The sequence below is a fragment of the Nanorana parkeri genome, unplaced genomic scaffold (assembly GCF_000935625.1).
Source record: "Nanorana parkeri isolate BGI_ZX_2015 unplaced genomic scaffold, ASM93562v1 scaffold241, whole genome shotgun sequence".
NCBI lineage: Eukaryota > Metazoa > Chordata > Amphibia > Anura > Dicroglossidae > Nanorana > Nanorana parkeri.
Window position 1 is genome coordinate 1,629,044 of NW_017306509.1, and position 18,024 is coordinate 1,647,067.

At 41.3% G+C, this 18,024-nt stretch overlaps 2 protein-coding genes across 2 annotated transcripts in view; one reads left to right on the forward strand and one right to left on the reverse strand.

Moving 5' to 3' along the window:
- Positions 1-18,024, reverse strand: part of IFT74 (intraflagellar transport 74) — a 97,480-nt gene that overhangs the window by 59,694 nt on the left and 19,762 nt on the right. The gene's annotated exons all lie outside the window — the stretch shown is intronic.
- On the forward strand, positions 1,755-17,514 carry LRRC19 (leucine rich repeat containing 19). Its single transcript, XM_018556539.1, has 4 exons — positions 1,755-1,860; positions 5,234-5,753; positions 10,796-11,017; positions 17,085-17,514. Exons 1-4 carry the CDS (start codon positions 1,789-1,791, stop codon positions 17,396-17,398), a joined length of 1,128 nt encoding a protein of 375 aa, XP_018412041.1. The 5' UTR covers positions 1,755-1,788; the 3' UTR covers positions 17,399-17,514.

An 18,024-nucleotide genomic window follows, 5' to 3' on the forward strand; every position in this document is an offset into this window, starting at 1 on the left:
AGCACTTGCTATATGTATGGACAGCTTAAGGGCAAAATCATAAATATGACAAGTAGCTGTTACCAAGGGATTTGGGATATAGGAAATTATCGACTCAAAAAAACAAAACCAAAAGACAAGCTTAAACAACATTTGCAATCCAAAAAACCACTTAAGATGTGTATTGCTGAACGTAGCCCTAGCATAAACACATTGAGGGGAATTTATCAAAACTGGAGTAGACAAAAACTGGAGCAGATGTGCACGGCAACCAATTCATTTTCAAATCTTAACTGAACAAACTGAAGAGAGAAGCTGATTGGTTGTCATGCACATCTGCTGCAGTTTTTGTCTGCTCCAGTTTCGATAAATTCCCCTCATTGATTGTACAATACCATATAACAGAGAGCTGCTAAGCTACTCTGACAGTCAAAGAGCACTAGTAATAGCAGAAAGTCATCAAACAAGTGGAAATAAACACATACAAGCCTATTTTAACCTGGCAAAATATTTGCAGTTCTATTTACTGCTCAGTTTTCTAGAACAGATTTTATCAAGTGTAAAGGTGCCCAAACACTGCACGATTCTCGTATGAGAATCGCGGGAAATCCCGCGATCGTACGAGAATCGTGCAGTGTATGGAAGGCGTGCAACCGTTTCTACTGTACGGTGGCACGTCTTCGGTCGAACAAGCAGGCTGGAAAACCCGCCAGGAATCATGCGATTCTCGGCGAGTTAGTGGCCTGCTTGTTCCACAACTGCCGAACGGGCCGGTGTGCGCACGCCTTACGTACACTGCCCGTTTGCAGTCATCGGAAGCCCGCCCCTCATTGCAGTCATCGCAAGCCCGCCCCTCAGGGGGCGGGTATGCGATGATCGCAAGTACAATCTGCCTGTCCAAGATGGGCAGATCGTACCTTTTTTAAGTACTTTACAACCCTCGCAAGACAAAAGTCTTACGAGGGTTGTAAAGTGTATGGGCACCTTATAGGTGCCCTTACACTCTGCGATTATCGTTCGGTAATTTTCTTTGCTGCCATGTACCCTCGTTTGATTCTGGCTCAAATAGCCCATCAAGCACAGACCAATGTCGTTCCGATAATCGTTAGTTAGCAATACTGTACTAACTGGTTGAATTTTCAACAATCGACAGAACAGATTTTCGTTTGCACATGTGCAGTGTTCTTTCGTACGAAAACGCCACAAATCCATCGATTTTCGTACAATTCGAAAAAAGTTTTCCAGCCTGGACGATCGAGGAAATTCGGCCAGTTGTTCAGTAACTGTAATTGTTCACTTCCCATCAATTGCCCCATTATGGTACGAAAACCCAATCGCGTTCGATTTCCGAACGATAGTCGCAAGGTGTATGGGCACCTTTAGGATATGTACTTGATCACTGCAAAACATGAATGCAAGTGTTGTGTCAGGAGTTAAGAGGGATGGATATCTGCCATGGTCATAAAGACCCACGAGAAAAGAGCAAACCTAATACATTTCACCCAAAATAGAATTATGGGTTTTGGGTGAAATTAACGTTGTAAAGTTTCAGAAAATATTTTTTACATCAACAAATAACAAGCGCAATTATGGCTTTAAAGCATAAACGCCATTTCAGAAAATGACAACACCTATAAGAAATACTAGATTCAATACAAACGGTTTGTCTGAGGTAAGGCTAGGATACTAGATGACTGGCAAAATGGTAATAATAGTTTTAGGATGTGTCCTTTGTTTTGAAACTGAAAGAAAATGATAGAACATGCCATTAAATCTTAAACAATATACTGTTCACTCCAGGAAATAAAGATGCATATGATAATTCTACTTTTGATGATGTGGATGGGAAGTGTATATGCCCAGCTTGCATGTAAGAACAAGGTAAGAACTTACTTACTTACATTTACTGTATTTCATTTGAAATGCTATTGGAGTAGCTGCTTGAAGTGACAATTTAGCGATGATTTGAGGATCTCCAGCTGAGTGATGTACAAATAAGCTATATTTTTGTTACTAGGTAAGGGCAGGCAAAGGCAAAAAGCAAGGAAAGTCCAAGTCATATGTAGTAACAGATCCTAAGCCATGAAAGCAACCAAACAGAAACTAATGAACACCTTCAGTCAGGCACTGACTAAGGGCTTGTTCGCACCATCTCCAACACAGATCTGCCTTAATTTCTAGTGCGTTCTGGTGCATTTGCATGAGTCTACACGTGTTTTGGTGCATTCCAGACCAGCAAAAATAGTGCATGCAGTACTCATTTGTAAACATTCTGGAACTGAATGCAGTGGTGTGAACAAGCCTCACTTTTTACCACAGGAATGAATGGGGATGCGTTTTTGGACCAGACAAAAGAAAACTTTCTGGTCTGGATCCCTAAGGCCTGATTCACTCCATTTTCCAGACCAGATCTGGAACGCAGATCTGGAGAGGTTTTTCTTTTTTTTTTAAGCTTAAAATGGGCTTTCAGGTGCGGTCCATTGCATTTTTGATGGCACTTGTAAGCCCCCCTATGTGATAGCAATTAAAGTAAAGTTACAAAAAAAATGTTTTTAAAATTAATTCCCAAATGCGGAGGTTCGCCAATCTCCTCCCCAGCTTCCCCCCGACACCAGAGAAGCCGGTCCTGGGCCTGTAGGAGGGGCAACGGAGCCCGGCAAACACGCCGTGGGTGTTGGACGGGGCGTTTAGAAGCGATCTGAGCTGAGCCGCCAGAATCGCTTTTACTGTAAAGCCGACAGTCGGCTTTACAAGTTTAAACAGAGTCCCGGCGGCAAAAGCTGCCAGAAATCTGTTTAAACGGGCCCAATGCCAGTGAGGTACACTGTACGTCACTGATCATGAAGGGGTTAATGCTAACACTGGTTAAAGTAGAAAAATTTGTTTTTTAATGGTCTATAGATTGCACAGAAGTCAATACCACCAAACAATATATTATTTAATTATCTTAAGTAATGACAAAAGGTAGATACGAATCAATAGGCATAAATGTAAAAGTTGCCCTGCCCAACTGAACTGGTTAAAGAAACACAGATAAGATGCAGTACAAACACAAAATCTTATTTACAAATAAACATTTAACCACTTGAAGACCGGGGTGTTTACACCCCCTTACTGTCCAGGCCAATTTTCAGTATTCAGCGCTGCAGTACTTTCAATATCATGACTGGCATTTATTTATCCCGTCATGCAACGCTGTACTGAAATTAATTTTATACCATTATTTGGGGACACAAGAGGAATTTATCAAAACTGGAGTAGACAAAAACTGGACCAGATGTGCACTGCAAACAATCAGCAACTCTCTTCAGTTTGGTCAGTTAAGCTTTGAAAATGAAAGAGTGAAGCTGATTGGTTGCAGCGCACAACTGCTCCAGTTTTGAAAAATTCCCTTCATAGAGATTTCTTTTGGTGGTATTTAATCACCACTGGGGTTTTAATTTTTTACTGTAACAAAGTACCGAAGATATTGAAAAAAATATTTCCCTATGAAATGTTATGAAACATTTATTATCACCCCATTTTTTGGTAAAATATAAAACATGGGGTCACGTCGGGTAAATAGACACCAAACATGTCAAGCCTTAAAATTGAGCGCGCCCACAAAAATCGGAAAACACTACCATACCCAAGATTGGCCATAGGCGACGCTTTAAAAGGTTTTACTGCTCATCAATGAAAAATGGCTCTAGATTTATTGCTCTCCCTCCAACGTTCGCGGTGGTCGTTTTCACACGTAGGCTGTTTTTTTTTAATGTGATTTGATTTTTTTTTTACACATAACTTTATTGCCATCACATAGGGGACTAAGAAGTCTTCTATGTGATAGCCAATTTATTCAACAGGTCCTATTTTTGGAGCCATCAGGGGTCTCCAAGACCCCTAATGTCACCTAGAGACTCCTAGAAAAGCTGATGAAGCAGAGATCTGCCTCACCAGCTTCTCCCCGGGTTCTATAGCCGGGAATGACAGCTAAATGCATGTATTTAAACAGCCATCGCCAGTTGTTTATATTTGAGGTCGTTTTCCCACCTGCATCTACAAGTCTCCTGTCCAGCCGTTTTAGGTACGGCCGCTGGACGGGAGGTGGTTAAAGAAGAACTCCACGAATTAACAAAGTTAACCCTTGCAGTAGGGCCACCCCCACACTGCAAGGGTTAACTGCTCGTTTTTCTCTAGGGGCTGGAATACAGAAGATATACTCACCTGATCCTCAAGCCTGCAGTGGACAGCACTCACCTCTCTCCTCCTCTGCACCGACCCTTGGTGTCCTCACGTCTAATGTAGGTGAATGGACCTGCATTAGACGTGATGACATCAGCGGTGCTTAGACCGAGAATCAGGTGAATATACTGTACAGTATCTTCTTTAACCCATCCCGTAGACCAAATTGAGCAGTCAACCCTTGCAGTGTAGGGGTAGACCGAGTGCAAGGGTTAATTTGGTCATTCTTACTTAATACATGACAAATAATTCCCAGAACACAATGGGTTAGCTCAGAGACAAGAGACAGCGAAGGAGCTGTTGATTGCTTTGTGAAAATTCCAACTGAGCCACTACTGTGATGACTCAGTGGGTTTTATATACAGAGTACATTTTTAACCTTTGGATTGGTGGATTGTTATTTCCCCACCGCCATTTAAAAAGTCACTGCAGAAAAGATCCCTGGACAGCCTGCTGAACGCTGTGTATTGAGTGGATGTCAGAGGCTCGATACCTTGTGATTGCTGTGGTGACCAGTCACAGCTATCACATGCTAGTGTTTCACTTCCCTTCCTCTTACAACAGGAAGGAGATGAAACATAGTGCTTTATAAATGGGGGATGAATAAATGGGTCAGAGGTAGCTGCTAATCAATTCATTCATTTTCACTGACTGTGAGATCTTCTTTTAACCCTCCTCTTCTACACATCTGATCTCCGGGCTGTCTATGTGACATGTATATAAAAAGCCTTTTACCTCCCTTATCCTGCACATCTGCACATCCTATTTATCTCCATGTTGCCACTGTATGTGACCTGTTCAATAACCACCAAAAGAACAGTACAGTGAACAGTGTTGCACGAGTAAGAAATGGCCAAAGTATTACAGTGCTGAAAACATCAAAATTGCTTCGTAATAAAAAGGTATTATATTCTGGTACTCAAGTGGTTAAAAACCTATGGGTCATGAGAGGTTTGTTTCTGCTTCCTTGATCAAAATGATAATATGGATCTTCACAATGTAATTATTGTCTGTTTACTTTCACCTACAGGAATGCTCATGGGTTAATTCTAACCTCACAGAAATCCCTACAAGCATACCAAAGGATATTATAAAACTCAACTTGGCTCAAAATAATATCAGCTCAGATAAATTAACCGAAGAAGCTCTAAAACAATACCCTAATCTTACAGAACTGAATCTTAGTAGCAATAACATTAAAACCCTCTCAAATGCCATTTTTTCTGGACTTACCAAACTTGAAGTTTTAGTCCTCAAAGAGAATGGTATTACAACTGTTGAAGTATTGGTCTTTCAAGGACTAGAATTCTTGAGGATTTTGGATCTCAGCTACAATGAAATTATAGAGCTACCTACGAATATTCTGCAGCCATTTAAGCAGCTGCAAGAATTAAACCTTCAAAACAACAGTATGACAAACCTGGATATTAAAGATGCACTTACAGACTTGAAAACACCTCTAAATATAACACTGAGTGGAAACCAGTGGAATTGTAGCTGCTCCCTTATGCATCTGTCAGAATGCCTAAATGACAGCACAGTAATTCTAGGTAAGTTCCTTTAAAAAAAAATAATTAAAAAGCTTTTTTGACAACTGGTTGGGGTATGATAGCGTTTGAGCCAGTCTTGTTCAGCAAATTTACAATGGGACAGTTGCAGTCTGTGGCTATTTTATTAGGTAAGTCGACTGACTGATAAAAATAGCCAGAGAACTATGAGGTTGAGTGATTTTCACTCACCTGCAACATGCGAAGAATGCAGAGATCGTCATGAGGGTCAGTTGTTAAGCCAGACATTATATCTGACGCTGTAAGATCTAAGCAACTTTGACCATAGAACGATTGTTCGAGTCAAATGTGGATACAGTATTCCAGAAACTAATAACCTCCAGTGATTTTTGTATGTGCTACAGTGTCTAAAGTGTACGAAGAATGGTGAAAAAGAAAGGACATCCAGTACAATGACACTAAACTCAGTAGTTAAACCTTAAAAATACATTCAACTACAAGAACTATTAACATAAATGTATCTTATTTGTGTATCACTCGGCTGTAGATCCTCAAATCATCTCTGAATTGGTGCTGACACTGTCCTTCCTTCTGGAGGGTGGCTACTTTTGTTCCACACGGTCCTTGTGTATGTTGTAAAGTAGCCACTGCTCCAATCTCACTCCCATGATGGACTACAATCTCAATACAAATCAGTAAACTAAATAAGTGAATGTAGTCCATCTACAGTGGCTAATTTACAACACGCACAGGGACCATGGGGAATAAAAGTAGTCATCCTCCAGAAGGAAGGACAGTGTCAGCACCAATTCAGAGATGATTTGAGGATCTACAGCTGAGTGATACACCAATAAGATACATTTTTGTTAAAGGAGAATTATGAGGCAAGTGATTTTCACTCAGCCTCATAATCTGAGCCGACCTGTGACAATGAAACTGTCACAGGTCGGCTCAGTAGATCGGGAAGCGAGCAAACACATATCGTCGCTCGGTCACTTCTCGATCTATCCCTGCAGAGAGCCGTGACTGTCACTAACAGCTCCGTGCAGGGATTGCCCCTGTCCAATCCTTCAGCGCTGACTGGCGGAACGGACGGGGGAGGGAGCGGGCACAGCTGGCTCTGCCTCTAGATAGGCAGAGCCAGCTGTCAATCCCGCAGCTGGGTGGATCTCGACAGCAATGTTGGGATCCGTTCCGGCTGCGGCGTCTCAGTTCAGCTCGCGGTATACTGAGCTTTGGGTCACGGGAGAACGCTAGTTTGTGTTCTCCCGTGACCCTTAGGAGAACTATGGGGAAAAGCCCTAACCCCATAGTTCTCCTTTAATAGTTAAGGTACTTGAATGTATTTTTAAGATTTAACTCCTAAGTTTAGTGTCACTTACGTATCGTTTCTATGGCCATTAACAGCTTGTTGATAAGAGAGTATATAAGAGATGTTTTAAGATCACATGAAGTAGACAATTACCCAAATAATATTTTTTTTCCAAAAGAGATGCTCAGATGCTCAAAGAGCATTTCTGAAAACACACATTGAGTTCCATTCACATAGCTTTAGAACAAGATTAAATAAGTTTATTTTAGCAATGTGACTGTAATTTTCAAATTTTATTGAACTAAACTGAAAATAGATATGCCTTTAAAAAAAAAAAAATTAAGCATTCTTATCCTGGTGCGTTTGCTCTGTAAATTAAGTCTACTGGCCTTTGAAAATGAAGACTTCTAGCAACAGAACAAAACACTAAATGCTAAGAATAGGAAAGTAAAGCTTCCGTGGGCACACGACCATCAAAACTATGAGGTAAGTGTTTTTCCCCATAGTTCTCCTAAGGGTCACGGGAGGACATATACTAGCGTCCTCCCGTGACCAAAAGCTCAGTATATCGCGAGCTACAGCTCGTGGTATACTGAGACTGCACAAGCCGGGACGGATCCCGACATTACTGTCGAGATTCACCCAGCTGCGTGAACGACAGCTGGCTCTGCCTATCAAGAGGCAGAGCCAGCTGTACACGCCCCCCTCCCTCGTCCGTTCCTCCAGTCAGTGCTGGAGGATAGGAGCGGGGAGGGGGGGGAATCCCTGTGAGAGAGGTGACTGACAGTCACGGCTCTCTACAGGGACATGATCGAAAAGTGAGTGAGCGACGGTATTGGTTTGCGCTCACTTCCCGATCTATTGAGCCGACGTGTGACAGTTTCATTGTCACGCGTCGGCTCGAACTATGAGGTTGAGTGATTTTCACTCACCTAGTAGTTCTCCTTTAAGGTTGGAAAACTGTTCCTTCAGCTTTATCTGACAAATCTAGATATGTACATAGTTACAGTGGCGTAACAACCGGGGGGGCGCCATCACCGACCCCCGATAAAAGAAGCCCCTGGCCGCAGATGCAGTGGCTCCCTCTCTCTGCCACATGCACCCGGCTCTGTCATCGGGCGGCCGCTCGCTCTTCTGAGGCCACTGGGGGCGGCCCTCTACAGTGCCTGATCATAGCGGCGATCCGGGCTGGCTGGATCAGGCAGACGAGGCTCCCCAATCAGGCACTGTAGAGGGCCCCCCGCCCCCCCCGGTTGTTACGCCACTGTAACTATGTACATATCTAGATGACAGAGCCGCGTCTGATGCGGGCAGGCTGACCAAGGAGGGATGCACTGTCTTTAGGTGGTCACTCTTCTTCCTTCCCTATCCCTTCTTAATAGAGAATATCCATTGGTAGTAGTCCAGATAAATCCTGAATAAATATAAAAAGACATGATTTTTCAGTGCGCAGGAAGGAGGCACCCATTTTTTTGGACCGGCACTTTTAGGAACACAATAAATTCTGGGTTAATATTAAATAATACATATCCCCTGCGCTCCCATACTCCTTGAGTTGGCTTTCCCCTTCAAAGTGCCCCCCTTGCACTCTCTTCCTTTTAGCCTCTCACAATTGTTGAAGACCTGGGACACCCTCATCTGATCTATCCAAATTTCCTTGTATATTGGACCTATGACTCCTATCATGGACAACGTGGCCTTCCCTCCGGATTTTGAGACCCCTACTTCCCTGCAGTGGAACAATTTGCAATAAATGAAGCCACCTTCCCGGAAAGCCTTAAGCCTCTGTTAGGCCTCATAACTTTAAATTTGCCTTGGGCCCATGGTTAATTCCATTACTTCCAACTTCGAGACTTCTGTAAGTCTTTGTAGAAGCTGGACACCTTTCATCACCCCTTCTCTCCCTTTGAAGCACTATGTCAGGACATGACTGGGCCAACTCATGTTACTTCTTAGTTTTATGAGTTGCTGCTTAAAATGACATAACACATGCATACTACTTTGCTACCTGGAAACGTTTACTCCTAGTGGGGTCTCCAAGGCATGCATCATAATAACTAGATCTACTGCAACTCAGAAGATTTTTACTTGTTGGCCCTGGGAGTCCTCTCCAGGTACTATGTTACATATATGGTGGGGTTGCCCGCGCATTAATTCTGTATGGGAAAAGATTTCTGATATACAGTATACCGAAAGGTCACAGGGACTGCAATGCCTAACACACTGCCCTATTGCTCCTCTGGGCTCATATGCCATCATCTCTAAGACATTACTTACCTTTTTTATCACTACACTGCACATGATAATTCCCAGACTTTGGGGATCTTCCACTGCCCCAATGTTAAAGACTGGGCTGTTGAACTTTGCCTCCTAATGTGGATGGAAAATCTAACAGATTACTTATATGACACTCAATTAAAATATGTTGCCCTATTAAACCCCTGGGTCTTCTTCATGGATAAGCAGGCGTTTGGAACCCTTACTTCTAGCTAGGCCCACATAGATACGAATCACAAGACTGGACATGGTTGCATGTAGGCCAGTGATATGGAATGTGGTTCCACGTGCCACGCACACTGCCCCTGACAGGCCTTTTGAAAGATGACTGGGCCGTTTCTGGAATATTTGGCTGCATTATTCCCATTCAAAAGGAAATACACTGGTTTCTGCATTCCCAATATTTTACAGCTCCTATAACTAGTTTTCATTCTTTTTCTTGCTTTCCTTTTTTTCCAAGCTTGTACATTGGTTCTCTTTTCACTCTGTTACGGTTCTCACTAGGTTGCTTTACTGATGGGTCTACATATATAATTATCATTCTATTATAACCACATTATTCCTTTCATAATCTAAATTAGCAAAACATCTGTACCACAATATTTTCTACATTAAAACTAGGGTTGCACAGATACCAAGTACAGTACTCGGTACAAGTACGAGTACATGTACCGATACTTTTGAGCTCCAAAACTAGACTAGAGAAAAATTCAAAAATTAGGAGGCAGCTGTCCTTTGTAAGGAGCACACGGAGCTCCTGGGATTTGTACATCTCTGTTTTAATGTACGGTTTTGTTTTTATAAATATAAATAAAGTGATGCACAGATACCAGTTTTGCGAGTACGAGTACTGGTACTTGCCGAGTACTTACAAGTACGAGTACTGATACATTTTTGTTTATTGTCATGTGACAGTTTTTCTAAAACAATACAGACTAATGATTTCAGGAAAGTGGTGGAGCACCAGAGCCAGGTCCCAGCTGCAACCGCAGCAACCCTGGTAGTTCTCATGAAAATGCCAAGTATCTGCACTGGTACTCGAAAAGTATCTGTGCATCCCTAATTAAAACACAAACCATAATGGTGTCAGAGGTAATTGGTCTAAAAGTACAATGGTAGAAGCCTGCGCATTATACTAACTATTCATTACACAAAGAATATTACCTTCATGCCCACTACTCTGTCATACTGTTTCCCATAGGAAAGAATTTCCAAGTTGTATAAACTGATTTAGAAGGATGCATTTAATGCTCTCTTATCACTAAATATGTGCCATCTCTGAAAAAAGTATATGTAGCATTTTGTTTTATCCATAGTCTCTTCCTCCAATCAAATTCTTATATGTCATACTTACATAGTCACATAGGTGGACAAGTCCTAAAGTCAACAATCCCTTTTTCTACACCGTTTGTATGTTTTTCTTCCATGAATATACATGTGTCCTCAAAATTTTACTTAATCCAGTAAATAAACTGACATTTTACTTGTTTTGCAGAAAATGAAGACATCACCATGTGTTCCACTCCAGAGAACATGAAAAGTTACACAATCAAAGCAATCTTGACTTCGCCAGACATACAAAAGTGCAATGACAATGGAAGCCCGAGCAGCACTACAGCAGCTACCTTTGAGAACCCTTCAACTGCTCCTATGTTCACTGTGAGCAATGGGACTTTCAGTAAAGTAATCAATGGAACGGCCGCCACATCTACCAAAGGTAAGCCAGAATGCTTGCTTAAAATTATATTTATTGTTTTTTAATTGCAAAACATCTTATAGGCTGCACACCAGAAAGAGACTTAAAATCATACGTCTAGTGCATCCTTTGTTAACCAGGGTGCCTGTCAATGTTGTGGAGGCAGGAATATGATGTGAAGGGGGAAATTCTGATGTGAGAAGGGAGACACTGATATGATTGAGGGGCTTGATGCGAAGGGGGGCTACTGATGCAAAGGGTGACTCAGATGTTGATTTGAAGTGGGCACTTAAATGTAAGGGGGAAAACCCACCTTTTTGTGTGTTTTCACATTGGGTCCCCCTTACAATTAATGACATTTTAGACTGGGGTGCCTCAACTTTGCATACTTTTAAAGGGTGCCGTGACTGAAAAGGGTTAATAAACGCTGATCTAGTGTGCAGCCACTAAGCATTCTGTATGTGTTATTGCATACAAAACAAGCACTCACAAATGATGTCGGTGACATCCCTTGTTGTACAGAATTTAGTTTAGTCAGCGTTACATACAAAACAAATAATTGGCATTATTTTTACGTTATATACATATTTCAGGATATTTAGGTTTTCCCTGATTTTGCCCAATTCACCATTTTTAATTCTAACAGCATTCGTTAATTTAAAAAAAAAATGTAAGAGTAGGAGCAATGGAGGACTAATCTCTGGTTTTCTATGGCCAGACAAAACACTTTACGCAGGGCCCCTATTCAATGTTAATTTATAAAAAAGCCCTCAGGTTGGTATTTTAAAACAAAAAGCTTTGTTGTGCAATGTACATAAATGTGAACACACTGTGTATGACAGGCTGTCCTCATCCCCGCTGCCACAGACCCTACAAGCAGTGGGGATCCATGGAGTCATTCATCCCTCCCTGGGATGGCTCCAGGGAGGGATGAGAGACTCCAGATGCCGGCGGCCGGCAGCTTATAGTAGAACTGTAAATGCCAGGTCCGTATGGCATACTGACCTGGCCAGCTGGAAGCACTTTTGTAGGTCCGTATGCCATACGTCCTTGGCAGCGAAAGGGTTAAGCAATGAGGCTTAAAAAAAATTATGACCATCATAGAAAATATTATGATATTATGTCCTAAATATGTTAAAGTGACCCTGTCACAGGGTGCAACTGAGTGTGTAGTAAGTCACATACCGGTTACAGTGGTGGGATCTGAACATGTATTTGTGACAGCCCCTACCTCAAAGTAGCAGCAATGCAGACCCGCATCCCTACACATAGCCAAAAGTTTCCCCTGTCATGAGTTTAAAAAGAATAGTGGCTCCGAGAGTTCACTCCATCTTGTAGCAGCTAGGTTGCTTAACCAACAGGAAAACAACTGAGAAAACGAGGATGCAAAACTGTGCCGGAGTATCGGCTATCATTAGAGCCAAATGGGCCTCCAGCATTGATAGAGAGTCAGAATAACTAAGGGTTAACAACCCCAACTGTCCACAGAAAAGGCCTGTCTGGATGTTTCCAATCTTTATTGATGACTTCATTAAACAAGGTATGTTATGGAAAATAACAATAGCGGACCATGCTTGTTTGTGATAACCAAGGCTAGAGACTCAGAGCTGAAGGTGTTCTAAACTGCTGCTGCTTTCAAGATAGGATATGGTTTTATTTGGCAGTTTTAATTTGGTGACCAAAGGTCATGCCATGTATCTCCTTTTCTAAGAGAGGACAGTACTTCAGCCTGTAGTGTAGTAAGGCCTGCATCCTATTCAGTAAGGATTGGAGAGTATGAGTCAACCAGAGTGATGGGTGAAAGGCATGAATGGTCCCCATGGTTAGACTGCATCATGAGCTGGGAAAGCTGCAACAAGCATACCTTCATAGCAGAGGATAAGGCTTCAGCTGTAGGGCATTTAGCGACAGGAACCACAGGGGGTCTAGGAGAAGCGACAGAGGCAAATAACACGAGTCACAATGTGATCCCAGACTGTCGTAGTCCAATTCCCCTTTTGCAGATGGAGCACTCAGAAAAGGGAGCTGGACTTCAGGTTCACCTCAAATGTGACACACCTGTATCCCCTGTGGAGTACTCGCATAACTTAACAGTGGTTGGAAGAGCTTAGAAGAAGCAGAGCAGTCAAGCTGCATATCAATCATTGCTCAAGGTGGCATTTTGCAACCCTGAAGGGGTGCTGTGTCCCTGGAGAGATATAGACCCAAAATGTGCTGGTCAGGAAAGAGCAGAGAGAAGTTGTTTTTCGATTTCCACCCAAGAAGGATAAAGTAGCGAGGAGTGCATGCACAGGAAATCTACACTTTATAGTAGCATAGACCAAATAGAGCCTAAAAAGGGAGACCTGCCAGAAAAAAATTAATCAGAGCTCAATCAAATTGAACGATGGCCACCCAATGCCATCGAATACACCATCCCCTAGGAGAATAAATCGGAGGCAATACCAATACAGCCCAAGCTGCAGGCAGCTTGCACTCATAGGAAAGTGACTTGAGAGACAGAATCATGCAGGACAACTGCCACGGCTCAGGACATGGGAGAGACACTGCAGTGAATTGTCAGACCAATGCCTGAAGCAGAGTTCTGTGCTTGCAAGACGGCATGTCCAGGTATGCCTCTGCAGAGGCAGAGCTGTTACAGTGAGATTACCAATGTTATGTGAAAACCTGCACTCATGGCTGACTGGAAAGACTTCCAGGATTTAGTAGCTGGCCTGAATGTATCAGGAGCTGTTGCCTGAAGAAAAGGAAAATTCCAAATGAATAAGTGTAGAAACAACAGAGCTGGGAAAGACATCCAACCGCCTTAATCACACTAAGCAAAACGGAGAGAAATGATTGTTGGAGGGGTTATATTACCTAGGGCTAGCCTCAGTTTTCTGGCACTTGTGCACAAATCTTAAGCAGGTGGCAGTAAAACCCACGGTTAAAGTAAGCAAGAAACATATTAGAGGTCAATCAACCATTAAAAAACAATGTACATCTAGGTACTGTTTTTCAATCCACAGCTTTGTTTTATAGTCAGTATTAACCTGTTAACATAGCATAACCTGTGACAGCATATTGAGTGAACAGGTTTGTCAGTTGACCCAACCTATCCTTATCAGGGCAGCAATAAAGATAAGAAAAGGAGGGAGTAGTTCACAGATTTTATTTAGTCTTCAATGACTCTGCACAAATGGAAATGGCCTATAGTTTACTAAATATAAAAAATACACTAAAGCATTATTCAGTACAATGAACACTTATGAAATAACAATCGCATGGGAGATGCAATCTGAGAAAATATTTACAGTGCCACCTGGTGGTCTATTTGGTATGGAGAATCATCAATTCAGATTGGTGATCCTATCTGATCCAACATGAGCTCCACTGTAAAATGATTTACTAATACGGAATGGAAAAAAAATAGGGTGTGGTAGGGGCTGGTTCATATGTGTGAGCACGCTATGCATAATTTTCATGAACTGTAAGGTTGGTCAGCACATTATACTAACATCAACATATGTCTTATACATTACTGATATTTATTTTCTTATGCAAAGAACTGAATACGCTTTAGTCTTTTTTTGGGCTCCTTAATATTTGCATACTATATTTATTGCTATGCATGTTATGTGTTTCCATTAGTTTGCTTTGATGGAGTTTACAGTACATCTGAAATGCACTTTAATGAGAGAATCCTTTCTTATGGGATAGTCAAAGAATTTTCTTCATTGCATGTGGGTTTTTTTTTCTGACAACAAAAAATGTTATCTATCTTTAAAGGTAAACCTTTAACCCACTATCACATGGGGGGGCTTGTAAGCCCCCCCATGTGATAGCAGTCAAAGTAAAGTTAAAAAAAAAAAAGTTTTTTACATTAAATTAAAATAAAATAAATCTAATAATATTAAAAAAACATTTTTAAAAGTATGGCATTCAGAAAATATATAATGTTGGGGGGTTTTAAGTAATTTTCAGGCCTAAAATTTGGAATATAACATGGGTACAAAAAAATGAAAAAAAGGCCTCAGTCATGAAGGGGTTAAAGATAAAACCTTGTCTGTTTTTTAAAAGGTATAAAGTCTCACCAAACAGCAGCCATTACAATATGCCTGTTATTACCTTGTTAGCCGGGGAAAAAAATCTCAAATTCTCTGGTTTTAGGACGTATTCAAAGAGTATACCTCAGCGATAAAAACAAGCAATCTTACTTGACAGTAGACATGTCAGTGTATGGAGGAAAGTTAGAAGCAGGGTTCTCCCAGGACAAGAAGGGTGTAGAGAAAAGTTTTTTTTTGGTTTTTTTTACTAACAAAGGTAATAGTAGATACCATATGGGCAAGGACTCTCCTTTTAAAGGTCTATCCTCTGCTTAAATAAAGCCTCTTCACCATCCTGGAAAATTGTTAAATGTTTATTAGATATACACAATCAACTTAAAGCTGAACTCTGAAGTAGGTCCCCCCTGCACAGCAAGGGTTAATTGCTTATTTTGTCTAGGTGGTAAAGTAGGGTGAAATATTATTCCCTTGTTCTGCAGGCTTCCTCTCCTCTGTAGGACTGGTCCCCTGAAGCTGCTACTGCAGTCAAAACTTTCCGATGACATGCAAGTACACCAAGAACTAGCCCACATTCCAGGAGCGTCGGAGCTCAGAGAAGTGCTTATTCCTATCCCCCTAGACAACACAATTAGCCCATGCAGTGCCCCATCCACCCAGTTACATTTACAGTAACTTACAGTTGAGCTTTTTTGAAAAACAAACAATCTGATCAGTATTTATTAGTGCATTATAAACCCTATTAATAAATTAATAAACAAATTTGAATTATCAATGTACAAGGGGCAGACTTTTACATTCTCTCACCTTACTTTCCGATTGGAAGTAACAGTAATAAATAATTGGTGACTAGAGACTGTATAATCAAATGTGGATTTCAGTAATAGATCCACTTTAAGCTGCAAAGAGACTCAAAACCTCCTCCACTCCTGCAGGATGAAACAGTACACACAACATGTACGGTGAATCTCCATATGGCTGGTTTCGGACCTATAGCTGGGAATAAGCTGGGATGGGCAAATTAATATGCAATTCGGGAGCCAGTCTGTCCAATTCAGGAGCCAGCAGGAATTTCTTAGGAGCCAGCTCTACTGACAACTAGAGAAAACCTCAACAGTTAGGTGCCGGCAATACATTTCAAGGAGCGTTGGCTTCCTGGCTCCTGGGATTTGACAGCCCTGGAATAAGCAATCAAAACATTGCAAAGTGCAGTTCATTTTTTAGATGATTTATAAATCCTCTGCTCAGCCATAGGCTGGTCAAATGCTATTCGAATGGCATTCTCGCCACTAGATGGAGCAGAGTAGCAAAGAAATCAGCTCCATGAGTGGCAAGAAAGTCATGTGGGCGGCATTCAGCCAGTGCTGGGCAGATGATTTATAAATCATCCCCTAAGTGTTGAGTATTGCTTCACCCTGCTGAAAAGAGGGACATTTTGGCAGATGTGATGCTCAATGGCCCAATAGGCTAATAAGTTTCCAGGGTGGTATAGGAGCTTTTAAAAAGACAGATGCTAACATCATTGGCAATATTTATGAGGCAAGTGAGCAAAATTTTTAATTTTACATTGAATGAATGGAGCCCTTCAAAATGCATCAGCAATATGCATTCTTTTACCCTGCTTTAGAGTATATCTAAAGCCAACCCCTTGTTACATATTTGATACATGAAGAAATGGTTAAACCAATGTGTATTTTTTTGTACTGTGTCCTATTGGGGAGATCACCCTTCACTACCTGCCCTGAAGACACAACATAAGTAGAGGAAATACCCCCAAAGCAGCTGTTCCTTCTTTGGCAACTATCACTAGAACAGGTTCCCCCAATGAAAGATATCCCTTTATTCCTGTTCTAAGCCATCCATTTCTGTCCCAGAAACAATGGTCACCGGGACAGCAATCAAAAACCCCAAAAAACTAATAAAAACTGTTTTGAAACTAAAAAAAAAAAACCCAAAAACTGACCCCTGTTTGGGGTTCTAGTTCTTTCCCACTCCAAAACTAAAAAAAAATATATAACTGTGCCTAATCTATTCTGCTTCAACAGGAAACAGCTGGAGATTCCTTGTGGGAGTGGTGATCGCTGGGATTGTCACCCTATTGCTGATAACAGCTGCAGTCAAGTTCCCCAAATGGTACGAATTCTTGCTAAGTTACAATCATCATCGCCTAAAGGAAGAAGAACCCTATATGTTTGAGGAAGAGTTCCACGTGGACTTCAGCATGAGCACAAATGATAGAATCCAAGAAGAGGAAGAAACTGTGGTGGTCTTCGAACAAACACACTCCTTTATACCTGAAGAAGATGGATTTATAGAGGACAAATACATTGATGAAAAGGATATGAGAGAAGAGAGCTGAGCCAAAATGAAAAACTTACACTACTGGGATTTTGTACATATATGACAAATGCTTCCTTGTCAAGAAGTATACAAAAAGATCAGATTTTCATATATTGTGATCTCACAGATAAATGTGGTTTTGTGCTCAGGTCTTTAGCCAAATGGCTTTCTGGGAGTATTCCATCCATAGCCATGTTTCTTGATTTAATACTTACATTATATTTTTTTTTATATAAAGTGAGAACAGCACCTTTCAGACCTTTTACTGCATGTCATTTAGGCAATCAATCAGATGAATTGCTTAATCGTGAAAAAGTTTTGGTATCACACACGTCAGAAACGGCAAAATATGTTGTGTCAAGCACTTAAAGCAGCAGTGCTTATTTCCTGTTCATTATCTTTATTTTGTATTATAGTTCAGATAAAATTGCATGAACAATACATACTAGTAAGAGAAGGAGTATTACAAAAAAGCAACAGTGTTCAAGGTACATAGATACCATAATGTAAATCAAAGAGCAGGTTATTTAGGTTTATCAAGTCAGTGCAGTAAGGTGGCAGGGGGCAGGGAAGTGGGGTAGGGTAAGGGAAGCGAAGACATTTAAACAATGTGCAGGCACTTGAAGGGGACAAGTTTGCAATGTA